Below are 14560 nucleotides of genomic sequence, written 5' to 3'. Positions count from 1 at the left end.
TATAAGCTTGGTCAAATTTTGCAGAAAGCATGTTGCCGAGTTCGCTCTCGATGAACCGCCTTCACATTTTTCCGTCACGGCTCCAAAAGAAGAAAAGAAAAGTGAAAATGTTCCACTGGCCTGCATGAGTCATTGTGCGTCAAGCATGAATGGAACACTTCAGAGTTTGTGTGTTTGGGATGAAGAGAAAAGGATGATTATTGGAGTAGCTGACAACATGTCATGATGTCATCTCCTCCCGCTGCTAAATACGGCACCTCGCTACAACTGGGTCGCGTTGACACCTCGCTGCTGCTTTCATCGATTTTTTTTTTCTTTTTTTGGCCCTGCCTGCTGTGTTTGCCACCCGTCGTATCGGCATTGCGACCCAGCGCCACGGGGTCAAAAGTGGTCCGATGGAGGCGATAAACATGGGTCTTTTGGGGCGGCGCGGTGCAACACACAGCCTGGAGGGCGCCAATTTGCTAACAGTATTGACCACGCAGCGGGTTGCCGAGCCGGGGCAATTTAAAAGCCACTGACCCACATTGGGTTTTTATTTCCGTGTACAATCCGCAGTCGATTGCAGTGTTTCCCACAGGATGCACGGTAAGACATGCAAAAGCCCGTAGATTTGAAAGAGAATCTAGAGTGGTCTTAATACTAAATATACCAACAAAGTGGTTAGGTTGGCAACACTGCCCCCTCCTACTACATCTTCTTATTCTCCCACAGACCAGGTGCGTTATAATATGACGGTGAACAGGTAGCTGCAAATACATTTAAATACAAACTTAGCAAACAACACAGTTAAGTGTAGTGAAATACTCATTACAATATTTTTTTTACCTTCAGGACTCAGGTGGTCACTATTTACTAGCTATGTACACAACAAATCATGTGTCCCATTCCATCAGTTTGCCACTTGGCAGCAGTGTTGGCTTGCCCTCTACGCTCTCCCTCTGCAAACAAACGGTCTCTAATGCTTTGATTGATTAGTGACAAGCTTTTTCCTCACCAAAGGAAGGTGGTGTTGTTTGATTGCCTGTTTACTTTCACTTTGCATTGTCGCCACGTGTCCAGGCCAGGTGTGTCCAGAGTTTTCCCACTGAGGGCCATCAAATGTGGATATATGCATAACAAGAATTCCCACTTTTCTTGACATTCCTATTTTTCGAAATGCAAAATGCCTTTGATTTAAAGACTCCTAACTACTTCCACATTTGTCAACCGATTCAGACCGCTCCAAAGTCAAACTTCTAAACTCATTCATTTAGCCGCCACGGTATATTGCGCTATCATGCTAGGTGTTAGCATGCTAATCCTAGCATGTTAACATTAGCATAGAAGCATTTTTCACTATTTTGATGGGTACATACATACAGTATACTGTATAAACACTTAGCACTGTCATGCTAGGTGTTAGCATGTTAACGTTAACATGTTAGCATTACTAGCATGCTAACATTAGCATAGTAGCATTTTTAGCCATTTTCATAGGTAGACACATATATAAACACTTAGCACTATTGTGCTAATTGTTATTGCTGTTTTTTAAATTTTCCAACAGTTTCAACTTATTTCTTGTAGATTTTCTTCCCATATTCATAACTTTATTCCCACTAAATCTTGACTTTATTCTTGTAACATTAGAACTTTTTTCCGCAACCTGATTTTCCAAAAATTACAACTTTATTCGTTGTTTTGTTTCTTTCTTACAACTTAAAAAAATTACGTTTTTTTCCTTTAATATTTGAACTTTACGCTACTAAAAATGATGAATAGTACGACGTTATTCTCGTAAAATTACAACTTTTTCTTGTGCGATTACAACTTTTCATTTAACATTTAGACTTCATTCATACAAAATTACTGCGAATTTTTCAATTTCAGCTGCTGTTGTTACTGCGTTTGTTTTTAGGTTTCTGGTTGAGGGAATTTTTTTTCATCATCATCCACAGTCCTTATGTGAGACATGAACACACTCGTCTTTCTCTTTTCTGTGCATTCTAGAGATTAATTAATGCACATAATGAGACACAACTATTCTGCCTGCAAAGCCTGCGATCAAAACACATCCAAAAAACAACCGACAAGGTTTCATGGTGTTATATCCATGCTGTGACCATGTAGTAACAGGCACATTCATGATAACACGTAATACTTGTAAAAGTGCCTGTGTGCATTCATTTCACATAGCAACATAGAAAAGAACGCTACACTTAACATTAACTTTTCCAAACTCCAAAACCAAAACACAGCAGCAGTGGCGGCAGCTCCGATATGCAGTGTTGTTACCTTTCGGTAGTGGCCGGGGGCTTTGTGAGCCAGTGTGTGGTGAAGCTAGTCACTAGCCGGCTAGTAGCTCGCCGGTGTGGTGTGGTCAGGTGTCACTATGCCAATTAAGTAGTTATTCGGCATAACAACGTTAATATTAATAATAACAATGTCGCTGTAGTTTGGTTAATATGCAGGTCACATTATGTAAATGCAGCGTTTTTTTTCAGAAGGGTTTATAGTCGCGTTCCATTATGTGCATTCTTACCTGCCTCTTTTTATCTGTTTTTATATCTTTAGAACACACAGAAAAGCGAAAGACATATGTGTTCTGTCTGACATAAGGATTGTGAATGATGGGCAACATTTTTTTAGAAGTGCAGTTTTCCTTGTTTAGAATGTTTAGAATGTGCCGCGGGCCAATAAAACAATTTATTCTCATAAAATGACAACTTTTTCTCCTACTAAAAATTATGTTGTTTTTCCTCCGAGTATTACAACGTTATTCACGTAAAATTACAACTTTTTCTTGTTCGATTACAACTTTTTATTAAATATTTGGGCTTTATTCTTGGAAAATTACTTCAGATATTTCCATTTTTGCTGCTGCTGTTGCAAAAAAAAAAAAAAGTGGGACGCAAATGGCCCCAGGGCCGCACTATGGACACCCCTGGTCCAGATTGTGATGGAATGGAATTGAATGTCCTAAAATTGGAATATTTGGGGGAAGTACATGTTTTTAACTTAACCACTGTTGCTGCCCTGAAATGCTCTACTTTTGTACCACTGATGCTTCTCCAGGAACTTTTTGGGGTCAAAGTGTATCCGTGAAAAAACGTGAACAAGTTTTCTCACGGGGGCTGCTGAAAAAACTTCCTAGCCCAATGAGGATAACGATGATGCTTCTAGGCGTGTGTGCGTGTGTTTGTGTGTGTGTGTGTGTGTGTGGGGGGGGGGGTCGTTTTGGGTTCAAAGGAACTATCCAGAACAAAGTGGACAATTAAAACACAAGGCGCCTTAAACAGCCACACGTGGTTTGTATGTGGGATTTCATTAACTTACTGTTGATTAAAGGAAGCCGCTTGGGAATTCTGTCATCATTCCGCCCTAGTTCATCCTGTGCATCCCACGTCTTACAGGGAAGGAAAGGTGATGTGTTCCTACAATAAAACCACCACATTCCGGCCTCCAACTGCAGGAAAAAAATGAATTGAGAGGCATCTGAAAAGCGCGGCACATAAGATAAAGAAACAACTTCCCGGCCTGGCTTTTATTTTATGAAATGACCTCCACATATAAATCCATCACCGAAATGACGCCCCTGCGTCAGCTGGATCGCCCCGAGGAGGGCGGCTAATAAGCGACGGCAAAAGCTTTGGCGGGATCATTAGGAGTCGAGCTTCCTAAGAAAATAAATATGCAAAATGGCGAGGTCGCCCCCTAGCAGACGGCACGATGAAATATGGCGCGGGAGTCAGGATACGGAGGGGAGGAAGACGGGAGAGGAGGCATCCCGCCGCTAATTTAATCGACTATGGCCGCCCATGCAATAACATTACGCTGTGTCATCTGCCCCGGCTCCTTGGGGAAGGTCGCGGCAAATGAGACGTAATCAGACACAATCAACTCATCAGGAGCAGACGGCCCAGCGGGTCGGGCGGCTGATGGCTTTCTACGCTCGAGGTTCTGACGAGGAAAACCTGCAGCGTACGACTAAATGTTTTAGGAAGAACACGCCTCTAAAAGCACACTTCAGTCTTCGAACTAGAATTACACACGACATCATGTCAGGTGATAGTCTGACCCGGGGACAGATTATATCCATTCATTCCAACTGGGAAAAAAGTTTCAAATTAGTCACAAAAAAAACCAACCTGTGTGCTGGAGTCAATTGGGTTCAACCTTGGAGGTTTTTTTCAACTCCACTTAACCCCTAACAGGGTTTCCGCTACATGGAATTGATCGTGGCGGTGCACCACTACAAAATAAAAGCCGCCACACTTTAAAAATGGGGGTCTGTTAAAACTTGAAAACAATTTTAAGTAATATATTGTTTGAATGTATATGTATGCTATATAGATACACATATAGATTATTTTTTACGCACATATTGACGACAATTAGTTTGAAAATTATTTAAAATATTCTAAAAACGTTTCATTACGCTTTATTTTAATAAGCATACACCGGAACTGGCTGTCTGCCTTGCTGGCACTTGACCAGTGACGAGATACGCGACACGTCTTGTGTTGACTATCACTCTGGTTCCTCTTATCGGCATAATGAACAATAGCCCGTAAAATGTGTAGTCAGTTGATGACAGCTCGTCACATGCTAAGCTTATCTGTGCCAGCGTGTGTGATCGCTCACCTTTCAATCTCATTCCACTTTCTGGCATTTTTGTTTACATGCCTGCTAGCTCGGAGCTACAAGTGGCTGTTATGTTCTTGGGATACATCAATCCTCGATTATCATCACAACTTACTTTATTAAAGTGTCATTTAACAATCTTGCTCTCTTATTATTAGAATACTTTTGGCGTGTCTTCAAAACACTAGTTGTGTGACGAAGTTGTGCACCGGAAACACATAGTGTGCACAGCTTTAGACAGTGACGCTATCACAGGGGTCTCCAACAGCTAGCATGTATGCTAGTAGTAGCTCACCAGCTGATGTTGAGTTGTCTGCTCACCAACACAACGTGCAAACTCACCAAATGATATTTGCTTCACCTCTTAGTATTTTAAAAGTGTTCTATTGAAACATGACACCTGTATTTAATGGCAAATAAGCACACTGAGAGATGGAGATGTGCTTTGTAAATAAAGGGCCATTTAAATTTTGGCAGTGCTCTCAGCAACTTTGCCATTAAATTAACAGTTTTACAATGTTCTCGGTTCATGTTAGGCCAGTTGTTGAAAGAAGTTAAATAAATAACAAATAAGTCATTAAAAAAAATTGCTATTTGTCTTTTTTGTTAATGCAGACTTGGCAGCGGCACGACACAGTGGCGGCAGTCCGCTCTCCCATGCAGCCCACCACCACAGCTTCAGAAAATCCTAAGGGAAACGCTGCCTAAGCCTATAAGCCTCGAGGTGCCCAAAGCCCCGTACGCTAGTTGTGGTCTGCAGTGATGGGTTTTTTTGGCCCGCAGCATTTTTTTTTTTTTTTTAATGACATGAAACATGGCTTGCATCAGCTGCATCAGAACATTGCGACAGATGATTTGGGTCACTCTGAAAAGACAATTAAAAAGGTACGGGGAGAAACTATACTATACTGTCTATATAAGAAATAATACATATCAATATGAAAGTATTGGATAGACAGGAATAATTATTTAATAATTATTTATTAATTAATTGAAATCATTATTTGTAATCAAATTAAAGAGCATATTGACTAACTAATTGACTATAACATATAAATTACATTAACCACAAATTGTTACATTGTTTTTAATTGTAGATTACAATTTTTTCTATCCATCATCTACAACTATATTGGACAAAAATAAATAGACACTGAAAAAATGTACTGGCTTACCAAATAAGCAACTAATTAAACAACTTTTTTCAAAGGTTCTACAATTAAAATTGCCTTTAATTGACTATAAAATATAAGTTACCAGAAATTGTTACTTTTTTTAGGATTTACTTTAAGTAATTAATTATTAACAGCTATATTTGACTTTGTACAAAAATAAATAAATAAATAAATAAATATAAAGAGAAATGTACTGGCTTATCATAAATATTTATTCATATAATATTTATTTAGTATTTGGACAATCAGGAGATGTAAGGATTTATTTATTATTTATTTATTTATTAATAATCTAATTAAACAATGTTTTTTTTAAAAAGGTGTACAATTAGAATTGCTCTCAACCAACATAAAATATATAAATACATAAAATATAAATTACATTAGCCAGAAAATGTAATTTTTTTAAATTGTACATAAGAATTTATCTAGAACTACTTCTACTTTATATAGAATTTATAGTCATCTACAGCTATATTTGACTTTGTACAAAAAAAATAAATAAATGGGAAAAAAAACACTGAAAGAAATGTGCTGGCTTATGAAATATTCATGTAGTATTTGGATAATCAGGAAACGTAAAAATGAAATAAAAATGTGCATTTAAAACAAGAATTGAGAAGTCCTGAATGCATTGGCGTCCATTTTGTTTGTGGCCAACTTGATTTAACTGCTGTGCACATTCTGATCTACGTTGGATTTTGAAGAATATCAAAGTGTTTATATATTTTATATTTATTTTTACATACTTTTATGGAAGCAGCCCTTCGTGGAAAGGTTTGTATACTACTATCCTAGCCTTTAAAACATCGATAAGGATCTTGCAAGATTATTGCTTCGTAGGACATGCCGGACAATTGTCGAATAGTTGCTGGCAACAACACATTTAGCATCGTCTAGTTTGGTCTGTGCTTTAGAAAAGAACCTGTCAGGGCAGAGAGGAACAAAATGCATCAGAACACCATTTCAGCCCAATTCCTCCACCTCCTGTGGAACAATCTCCTCCTCGCTGACATCTTATTACGAAGTGACGGCTGGTTGTACAAGAGACGCAGGAGGACAGGGGATTCCCTTCCTCCTCCAAGCTCATTTGCAGCAACAGACGCCGCCACAATTAGCAAAAACATTACAGAGAAGCGGGAAGCGGATCGTTCATGTTTTGCATAATGAGGCCGTCTCACATCAACAGCTGAGAGTCATAGTGAAAGCATCAATAAACACACACACACACACACACACACACACACACACACGACCGAAACGTCAACAGCCAACCTGCTTCCTCTTTTAAATCAGCGCTGCTGGCATGAACCGAGGCTCCTTTTGCTTAAGGTGAAGACACATTGATGTGATTTAAAAACGGCATCAGAATGAAATGAAAGATTTGGCGCTACCTGTGTGCCCTCGCTCATGAACACATTATAAATCACCTGGTCTGCCAGGGAATAAGAAGACGTAGCAGGAAGGATCAGTGTCACCAACTTAGCGGCTTTGTCGCTATATTTAGCAAGTATTCGGACCCCTCCGATATGTTTTTTTTTCTAAAAAACAACTCACGCCAAATCGAGTGGAGAGACTTCTGGCATGATAGCATGTACACTAATACCGTAATCTCTCGCCACTTCGCGCTTCAGATTTTGTGGCTTCACTCTATAACTATAATCTATCGATACTATAATTTTTATATTAATTAGTATTATTTTTAAAATATGCATATTTTATAATAGGGATGTCCCGTTCCACATTTTTTGGCTTCCGATCCGATACCGATCTTTTTTTTTTTTTTTTGCTTGTTTGTTTTTTCAATAAAAATAAGCTTTTGTTACAAACCCGAATTTGTGGAATTGAATATGATTACAAAAATAGCTCTCCAAAGCATGAAAAATAAGGCAACCAAAGTATTGCTGCATTTACTTTTTTATCACGCAGGATGATCAAACAATATTGTTTGGCTTTTGTAACAAACCTCTGTGAGTCAGGTCTCTAATCCAATAAAAGATCCAATAAAAGTCCATCAAATAAAAGATCTTCGGGCCCCATGAAATCCGTTTTCCCAAATTCCGTTTTATCCGTTAAAATTTTTTCAAATTCATTGTTTTACCTTTTCCAATTATTTCACCCGCATGGAGTGTGTGCTAGCGTGTGCTCCAAAATCCTCAGCAAACTGTAATGCCCATGCTTGTGATTAAGAAGATGCAGTCAAATATAACAAAGAGCACTCTTATTTTGAATGCCGGGATGTGTTGTGTGTGTTGAGAATGGCGATTGACGGTTGATACGTGCTGGGTGCGAGAATAAACGTGCCTCTCGTCTTTTTCCACTCAGAACCTGCACGTCGTCAGTGGGCATTGTAAAATGGCCCTTACATTAAAGCAGTAGAACACAACACGGTGAAAATGTGTTTAAAGCATAAAAATTGCTAAATTAAGTAAAATACAAATATAAGGCATTCAGAAGTAGCATTGTGATGATATGTAGTATTCTACACTGATCACTAGATGTCAGTAATGTTACACTGATGAGACAATAGCCACCGCAGGAGGTATGCTGTCCAGAAAAAAACAAGGAACTCTCCCAATGCTAGAGGGTGTGAGTCTATATTATGCTTCTATGTTATTATATATTTATAATTATATTATACTACCATGTTAGCACCAGTATACTTTGCTGCCTCAATGTTGGTGTATGCTATTTTTAATGACACCCAAATCTTTTTACCACAGTAAACAGGATGTAGTGAAAAGAGCTCTTGTTGTGTGTGTGTGTTGCGTGTGTTGAAAAGGTCTGTTGACTTTTGCTAAAAGAGCCATGAATAAACTGAATAAACATGAATAAACTTGCTGTGGATTCTGTCCCGTATTTACACCAAACTTCCACGACATCCGCGGGCGTCCTGAAACCCTGGGTTGCATTGGCACGAGACAGACGTCGTTTATGATTTGACTTCCGTTTTTCTTACTCCTTAGATGAAGTCCGACGTAGCGCGTCAAAGACGGGGCACTCTGTTATTTGTACACCATGAATGTGGAGGTGTTTAACCATGTTGGTCGCGCGCCTCCTTTGCATGACATCATTGTGTTGCAAATGTTGCACTGAGCCAACCGCTCTTTTTTTAATGAAGTCAAGCCAAACTTGGTAGTCGCTTCTTCTTCGTTGATGCTTCTTCTTCTATGGTGTTCACGGCTACTCCTTCCGAAAGTACGAGCATCAAAAGCATCAAGCATCGAAAGTACTTGTAGTAATCAAAATGTAAAAATTTTAACAATCCCGGGAGAATCTGAATGTTATTCGATGCTCCAGATTCGATGCCCAACCCTACTTATTATGTCTACGCAGGTTGGGATCTCACTGCCTATCTCATCCTCTGTTGGCCGTGATCCGCCCACTAGTCACCCTCCCCCCGACAAAAAGAACGACGTAAGAAATTTGTAGTTATAAACATATTTGATTTACTTTTCATGTTTTTTACTTATTTTTTTCGAATGCGTCATGGCCAATTATTCCTTAATGCTCATTTTTCTACTTTTGCTGTTGTCTTGCTGAGGTTTCTTGTTAGATTATATCTTTAAAATGTGTCGTAGGCTACTAGAAAAACAAACTGCGGGCCGTACATGGACCCCAGGCCACATTTTGGACACTCTGGTTTAAGACGTGGTTCCTGTGTCACTTCATCCATCAGATGACAGGCTGGCAAACGTCTGCATGTGGCGTTAATGATGTGGTGCTGCCCTCATGGAGACACGGCACACAAAGAGAAGCATCTTTGTCTGGTCTTATTCCCCCCCACTGAGTCGTGGATGTGTCTCATCACGACTCGGGGTTTAGTTTGTGCCACAACACACGCAAGAACAACACCACACACCATCATCATTAGCAGGCCTAATGAACGCCTGGCGATTATGACAATAATTTCATCACATGACACATTTGTTGGTGCAAACAAGCACATGCATGAATGCAATCAATGGGGGAAATGGAGTCAAGAGTGCGAGGCGAGGGGGTCACTGCCCAAAATATAAAAATGTGCACATTTTTTAACTATTTCACCATAAAGACTGTTTATCTTGCCCAAATTTCACATCATTGAAGTGTCAGAGGCCTGTGTAGGAATTTCAAAGCCGTGATGTGTGTCTTCGGGTCAGTTAGCCACTTGACAGCAATGTTGGCTTACCGTCACCCAAACCCCTCCCTCTGCAACCAAACGGCCACTCGTGCTTTGATTGATTGACGACAAGCTTTTTTTTTTTCAACCAAAGTGGTGTCTGTTTCATTGCCTGTTTACTTCCGCATACAAATGACACAATGTTGGTGAATATTCCTGATCATCAATCTGGTTTTGCTCGACCGATTTGCATCATTTAAAAACTGCTGTGCAGCATGGCGTCTGCATTTTCGCCACGTGTTGAACCGGAGCGTCTGTGTGTCTGCGTCATCATGGCGTAGACCGCGGATACGACGATGTGTACTCCTGAGAGTTCAAGTAAAATACAGCCTGCACGGCAGCTTTGTGTTATTAGCATCAAAATTTCATGTTTTTTTCCTTACATTATGCATTTTATGCTCTTTTTTCCCCCCACTTTTGCTGTTTTTTTGGTAATAACTGTGTTTTTAGAACGTAGGCACCTTCAAATGTGATGCTTTTGTACCACACAACATAGACAGAAAGTAGTTCTACTGTCGTAGATTTGACACATTGGGAACATACTGTAAGCTATATGGACCATTCAGGGTACAAATGACCTAATGGGTGTATTAGTATGGATTGTTATTCCTATATTTAGTGTCCTTTGACAAATAAAATGCAAATAAACCGCCTGTTAGATGACCTCATCGGTGGATTTATTTGAAAGGAAGCAAACAAAGGGTCATTTCAGTGACTAATAAGTAGGTAGGGCTTACCGCTGGAGTTCTTGGCACAGATGAGGTGCTGGTAGGGCTGCAGCAGCCCCCAAATCTCCGAGTCCCCGCCGACGGCTTGTTCCAGAGCCTCCAGGCTCAACTTGGGAACGCCGTTGTCCCTCTGCAGCAGCGCGCTCCGCAGGACGCGGCCGAACACCTCCCTGAAGAGGCTCTCCACGCATGCCGTCAGGTAGATAGCGGCGTGTTCGTGGATCCGGAGTGCCATGCGGCTGTCCACCATCCACCTGAAGAACTTCCCGACGGAGAAGACCAGCCCGCAGCGCACCGACTTGCCGCGGCTGAACTTGTCCCCGGTGCTCATGTTGTAAAGGGAGAGCGCGCTCAGAGCGGCCGCGATGCAGTTGACAGATATAGTCCAGGAGAGGACCACCTTGACGGCGCTCTGGATCTCCAGCTTGGTGCACTTTGCGTAGCGCAGGCTGAGCCGCTGCGCCTCCCGGGCCACACGCACCAACGCGCGGCTGACGAGCGCGGAGAGACGCGCCAGGACCTCCGGAGGCGGACGTTCTCCGGCGGACAGCAGCTCCTCGTCCCGCCGCAGCGCTCCCTCCACCTCGGCCAGGCTCCACGGCACCTCTTCCAGCTCGGGCAGCTTGGCGCACTGGGCCGCGCACTCAAGCACCTCCGTGTCCTCGGCCAGGACGGTGTTGACCGTTTCTAAGCTGTTCTGTCGGCTGTGCATGGATTCCGTCAGATGCCAGCGGTTGCCCCCATGCGAGAAGGACTGAGGCGGGTCGGAGCAACACAGCGACACGCTGGACGACCTGACCGAGTCCGCGGCGCCACCATAACCGGAATCGAGCGTTAAGTCCTCCAGCGTCCTCACCGCGGTCTTACCATTGCCTGCCATCGCTACGCCGCATACTGTTGGGTACGCTGCTCTCTCTCCTACAAAGCCATCCTCGTGCTGGTGCTTCCACTGTTCACCGTCCTCAGAGCCGTATCCGCTTGCTCAAAAGTACCCGGGATTGGTGCAACATTAGCGGTGAGAGACTAACTTTCCACCCCTTCTTCGCTCGATGCTTGGACGTCTGCGTGGAGATCCTCCACACACACAACTTCTCTACGTGAGGAGGGAGGAGGAGTCTGGAGCACCTTCATCATTGTTGATTGACAGCGCTGCATGCAGAAGCTGTAGAAACAAAGGGAAGAGGTCATAAATATGTCACTGTTACACCTGTGAGTCCATCATTTATGCCAATTAAGTCCATAAGCAAACTTTTACAGGGTCTATGTCAATGATCAAGGTACAGAAGGCCAAACGCCGTCCTCCTAAGTCGATGTCCAAGGGCAATTTGCAGCCCATTACTCCTTTATTATATGGTGTTATTGGCAACGCAGCACGTTGTGTAAATAAAATGAAACACTGAAAAAACAGCAAAAATGGGAATGTAAAGAAACAAGCTGAAACAATATTAATAATTAATAACAAAGCTTTGGCTTTAACTGTGTACTGGGGGGCCCGCCCCACTGTTTGAGAAGCACTGAATTAACCTAACATGCATAATTTGGAAATATGGAAGGAACCGAAACCCCCCCCCCCCCCCCCCCCCCACACACACACACACGGGGAGAACATGCAAACTCCACACAGAGATGGCCAAACGGAGACTCGAGCCCACTCCTGACTGTGTGGCCAACATGCTAACCGCTAAGCCACCATGCGGCCCTAAGCTTACCGGTGTCTCCTCTGATCTCGGAAGCTAACCACGGTCGGGCCTGGTTAGTACTTGGATGGGAGGCCACCTGGGAATAGCAGGTGCTGTACGCTTTTTTTAGCCCTTTTAATCAAATAAATAATATATACAAAAATAACAAAGTGTGTTTATGTGTGCGGCCCTCGGTGGAAAAAATTTGGACAGTTCTGTTCTAAGTCAAAATTTTTGACTCGTGGCCCACATTCGGTTCCAAAATTTGGACGAGGAGCCAAATTATATATCTCTAATTTAACACCTATGATTGTCACCTTGTGGTCAAAAGCTTGCTTCTCTGGCCCTTTCCATCACTCGGGCTCCCACCGCTCCGTAAACAAACCCCCACTCTGCTTTGTATCGAAGCCTGTTATGATGCAGCCCCTATTATTACCACAGTGACCCGTACTTGCAGGAAAGCGTGGCTCTGGAATTATTTTGATAGCGCAATCAAGTTGGGTAATCTAAAAATAGCATTGCAAATCCTATTGCCGGCGACAGCTTCATGTCACAGGTTGAAAAAAATCATAATTTTGAAACATTCTAGGGGCTGGATTAAACAATTTAATGGGTCGTACGTCATCTGCGGGCTATTGTTTGCCAATGTGCTACAATGCTGCTGCTGTTGTAAAAACACAAACCTGTTTACAACCCTCGAGAAGCTGCTCCGCTTTAGCTGTCAATAAAGGCAAGTAAATTTTAACGCCGGGTCCCCGTATAAATATTTTAACCTGAGCAACATCTGGCGCTAACGCGGCCTGCTCGGAGAGCCTCGTAAGAGTTTACCTCCCCTGTCGTAAAGCAAAGAGAAGCTAAGCTGGCTCCGAGGACCGGCTGAGAGGAACATTTGGCAGAATGATGATTCATGTGCTCTCCTGCCGCCGGTTGATGGCCATCGAGCTTCCTAACGTGACACTGCACCAACACGGAAACCCAAAGCGCCAGTGGACGCATTTTGTGACACATGAACTGTAGAATGTATTAATTATTGGAGGAAATAATTTCTTCTTGGTGATGCCAAGACACTTTGCGTATTTGTGATCACCATGAGATCAGAGAGAGCACATTAGTGACACTTGCACCTGGTACAACAATACCACATCTTGCTAACAAGTGTAGCAAGTGGCCAGCTGTCAGATGCATCCCTGCAAAGATCATTTATTAAAACCTGTTGCCTGGTAACAGCATATCATCATCATGCTTTCCCCCAGCTAGAACAATAAAATGCTTCACTATGCAGAATGTCTGTAGATTATGATAGTGATTGAGTCGTTTATAAACTAAAACGTTCTGGGTTTTTTTGTAATCGACTGCGATATTCTGACACGTTTCGGTTTACTCAAAGGCACGTATGTTTCATTAAAAAACATTTTCAAACTTGTGATATTTCTGGAGCAAATTCTAAAACAGTCAGCTGTTGTGGAGTTTTTCTGACACCCAGTGGCCGCATCTGTCACTACACTCAAGCTGCATTTTTGCCTTACATAATTACTGTATTGTATTTATATAAGGTACAAACGTGACGCATTTTTTATTCATAACCGAGTGCAACATTAGAAGCAACAACCAGAAGGGCATCTGTATTGCATATAATGATGAATACATGCATACATATCCTTGCAAAACCTGTAGCTTGTTTGTTTTGGTCTATAACTTGTCGCTATATTTAAACTTATATTTAAACTATATTTAAACTTACTTTTGGGGGAAACAGTTACAACAAATCTGCAAGCAAATAACAGCAAGGATGAATCTCCATACCTTCACTGCAGCTTCTTGCAAGACTCCATGTGCTGTTCTAGCTTCTTTGGCAGTAAACAAACAAATGCATTATGAATAGTTTGTTTACGCGAGTAGAAACACTTCATGCTGGTAGTGTGACTAAAACTAATGTTTGCATATGCGCAAGTGAATAAATTGTGCCTTTATTAGGTTCTATTGTACGTTTGTGTTTGTTGGATAGGTTTACACATTCTGTACAAATACAATATAGGCCTCAAACGCCACCCGCCAAAATTGGCACACTGCCCCCTACCGAGGCGGCCAAGCAAATACACCTACACACTCAAGCGCAACACTATAGTAGCTACAATGTGACATTTTGCAAGAATATTAATTTATTAATGTATTCATTTAAAACATATGTCC

At 41.8% G+C, this 14560-nt stretch overlaps 1 protein-coding gene across 3 annotated transcripts in view; it reads right to left on the bottom strand.

The window, feature by feature from the left end:
* Positions 1 to 14294, bottom strand: part of LOC129194622 (ankyrin repeat and BTB/POZ domain-containing protein 3-A) — a 122210-nt gene extending 107916 nt beyond the window's left edge. For all 3 annotated transcript variants that reach the window (XM_054799817.1, XM_054799818.1, XM_054799819.1), the window contains exons 1-2: positions 14174 to 14294; positions 10701 to 11853 (exon numbers count right to left, since the gene is read on the bottom strand). In XM_054799817.1, the coding sequence (XP_054655792.1) occupies positions 10701 to 11571 (871 nt within the window). In that variant the 5' untranslated portion in view covers positions 11572 to 11853; positions 14174 to 14294. The remainder of the gene's footprint in view (positions 1 to 10700; positions 11854 to 14173) is intronic.
* Between the last annotated feature and the right edge of the window lie 266 nt (positions 14295 to 14560).

Source organism: Dunckerocampus dactyliophorus, chromosome 15 (assembly GCF_027744805.1).
Source record: "Dunckerocampus dactyliophorus isolate RoL2022-P2 chromosome 15, RoL_Ddac_1.1, whole genome shotgun sequence".
Classification (NCBI taxonomy): domain Eukaryota; kingdom Metazoa; phylum Chordata; class Actinopteri; order Syngnathiformes; family Syngnathidae; genus Dunckerocampus; species Dunckerocampus dactyliophorus.
This window is presented reverse-complemented; position numbering and strand designations above follow the sequence as displayed.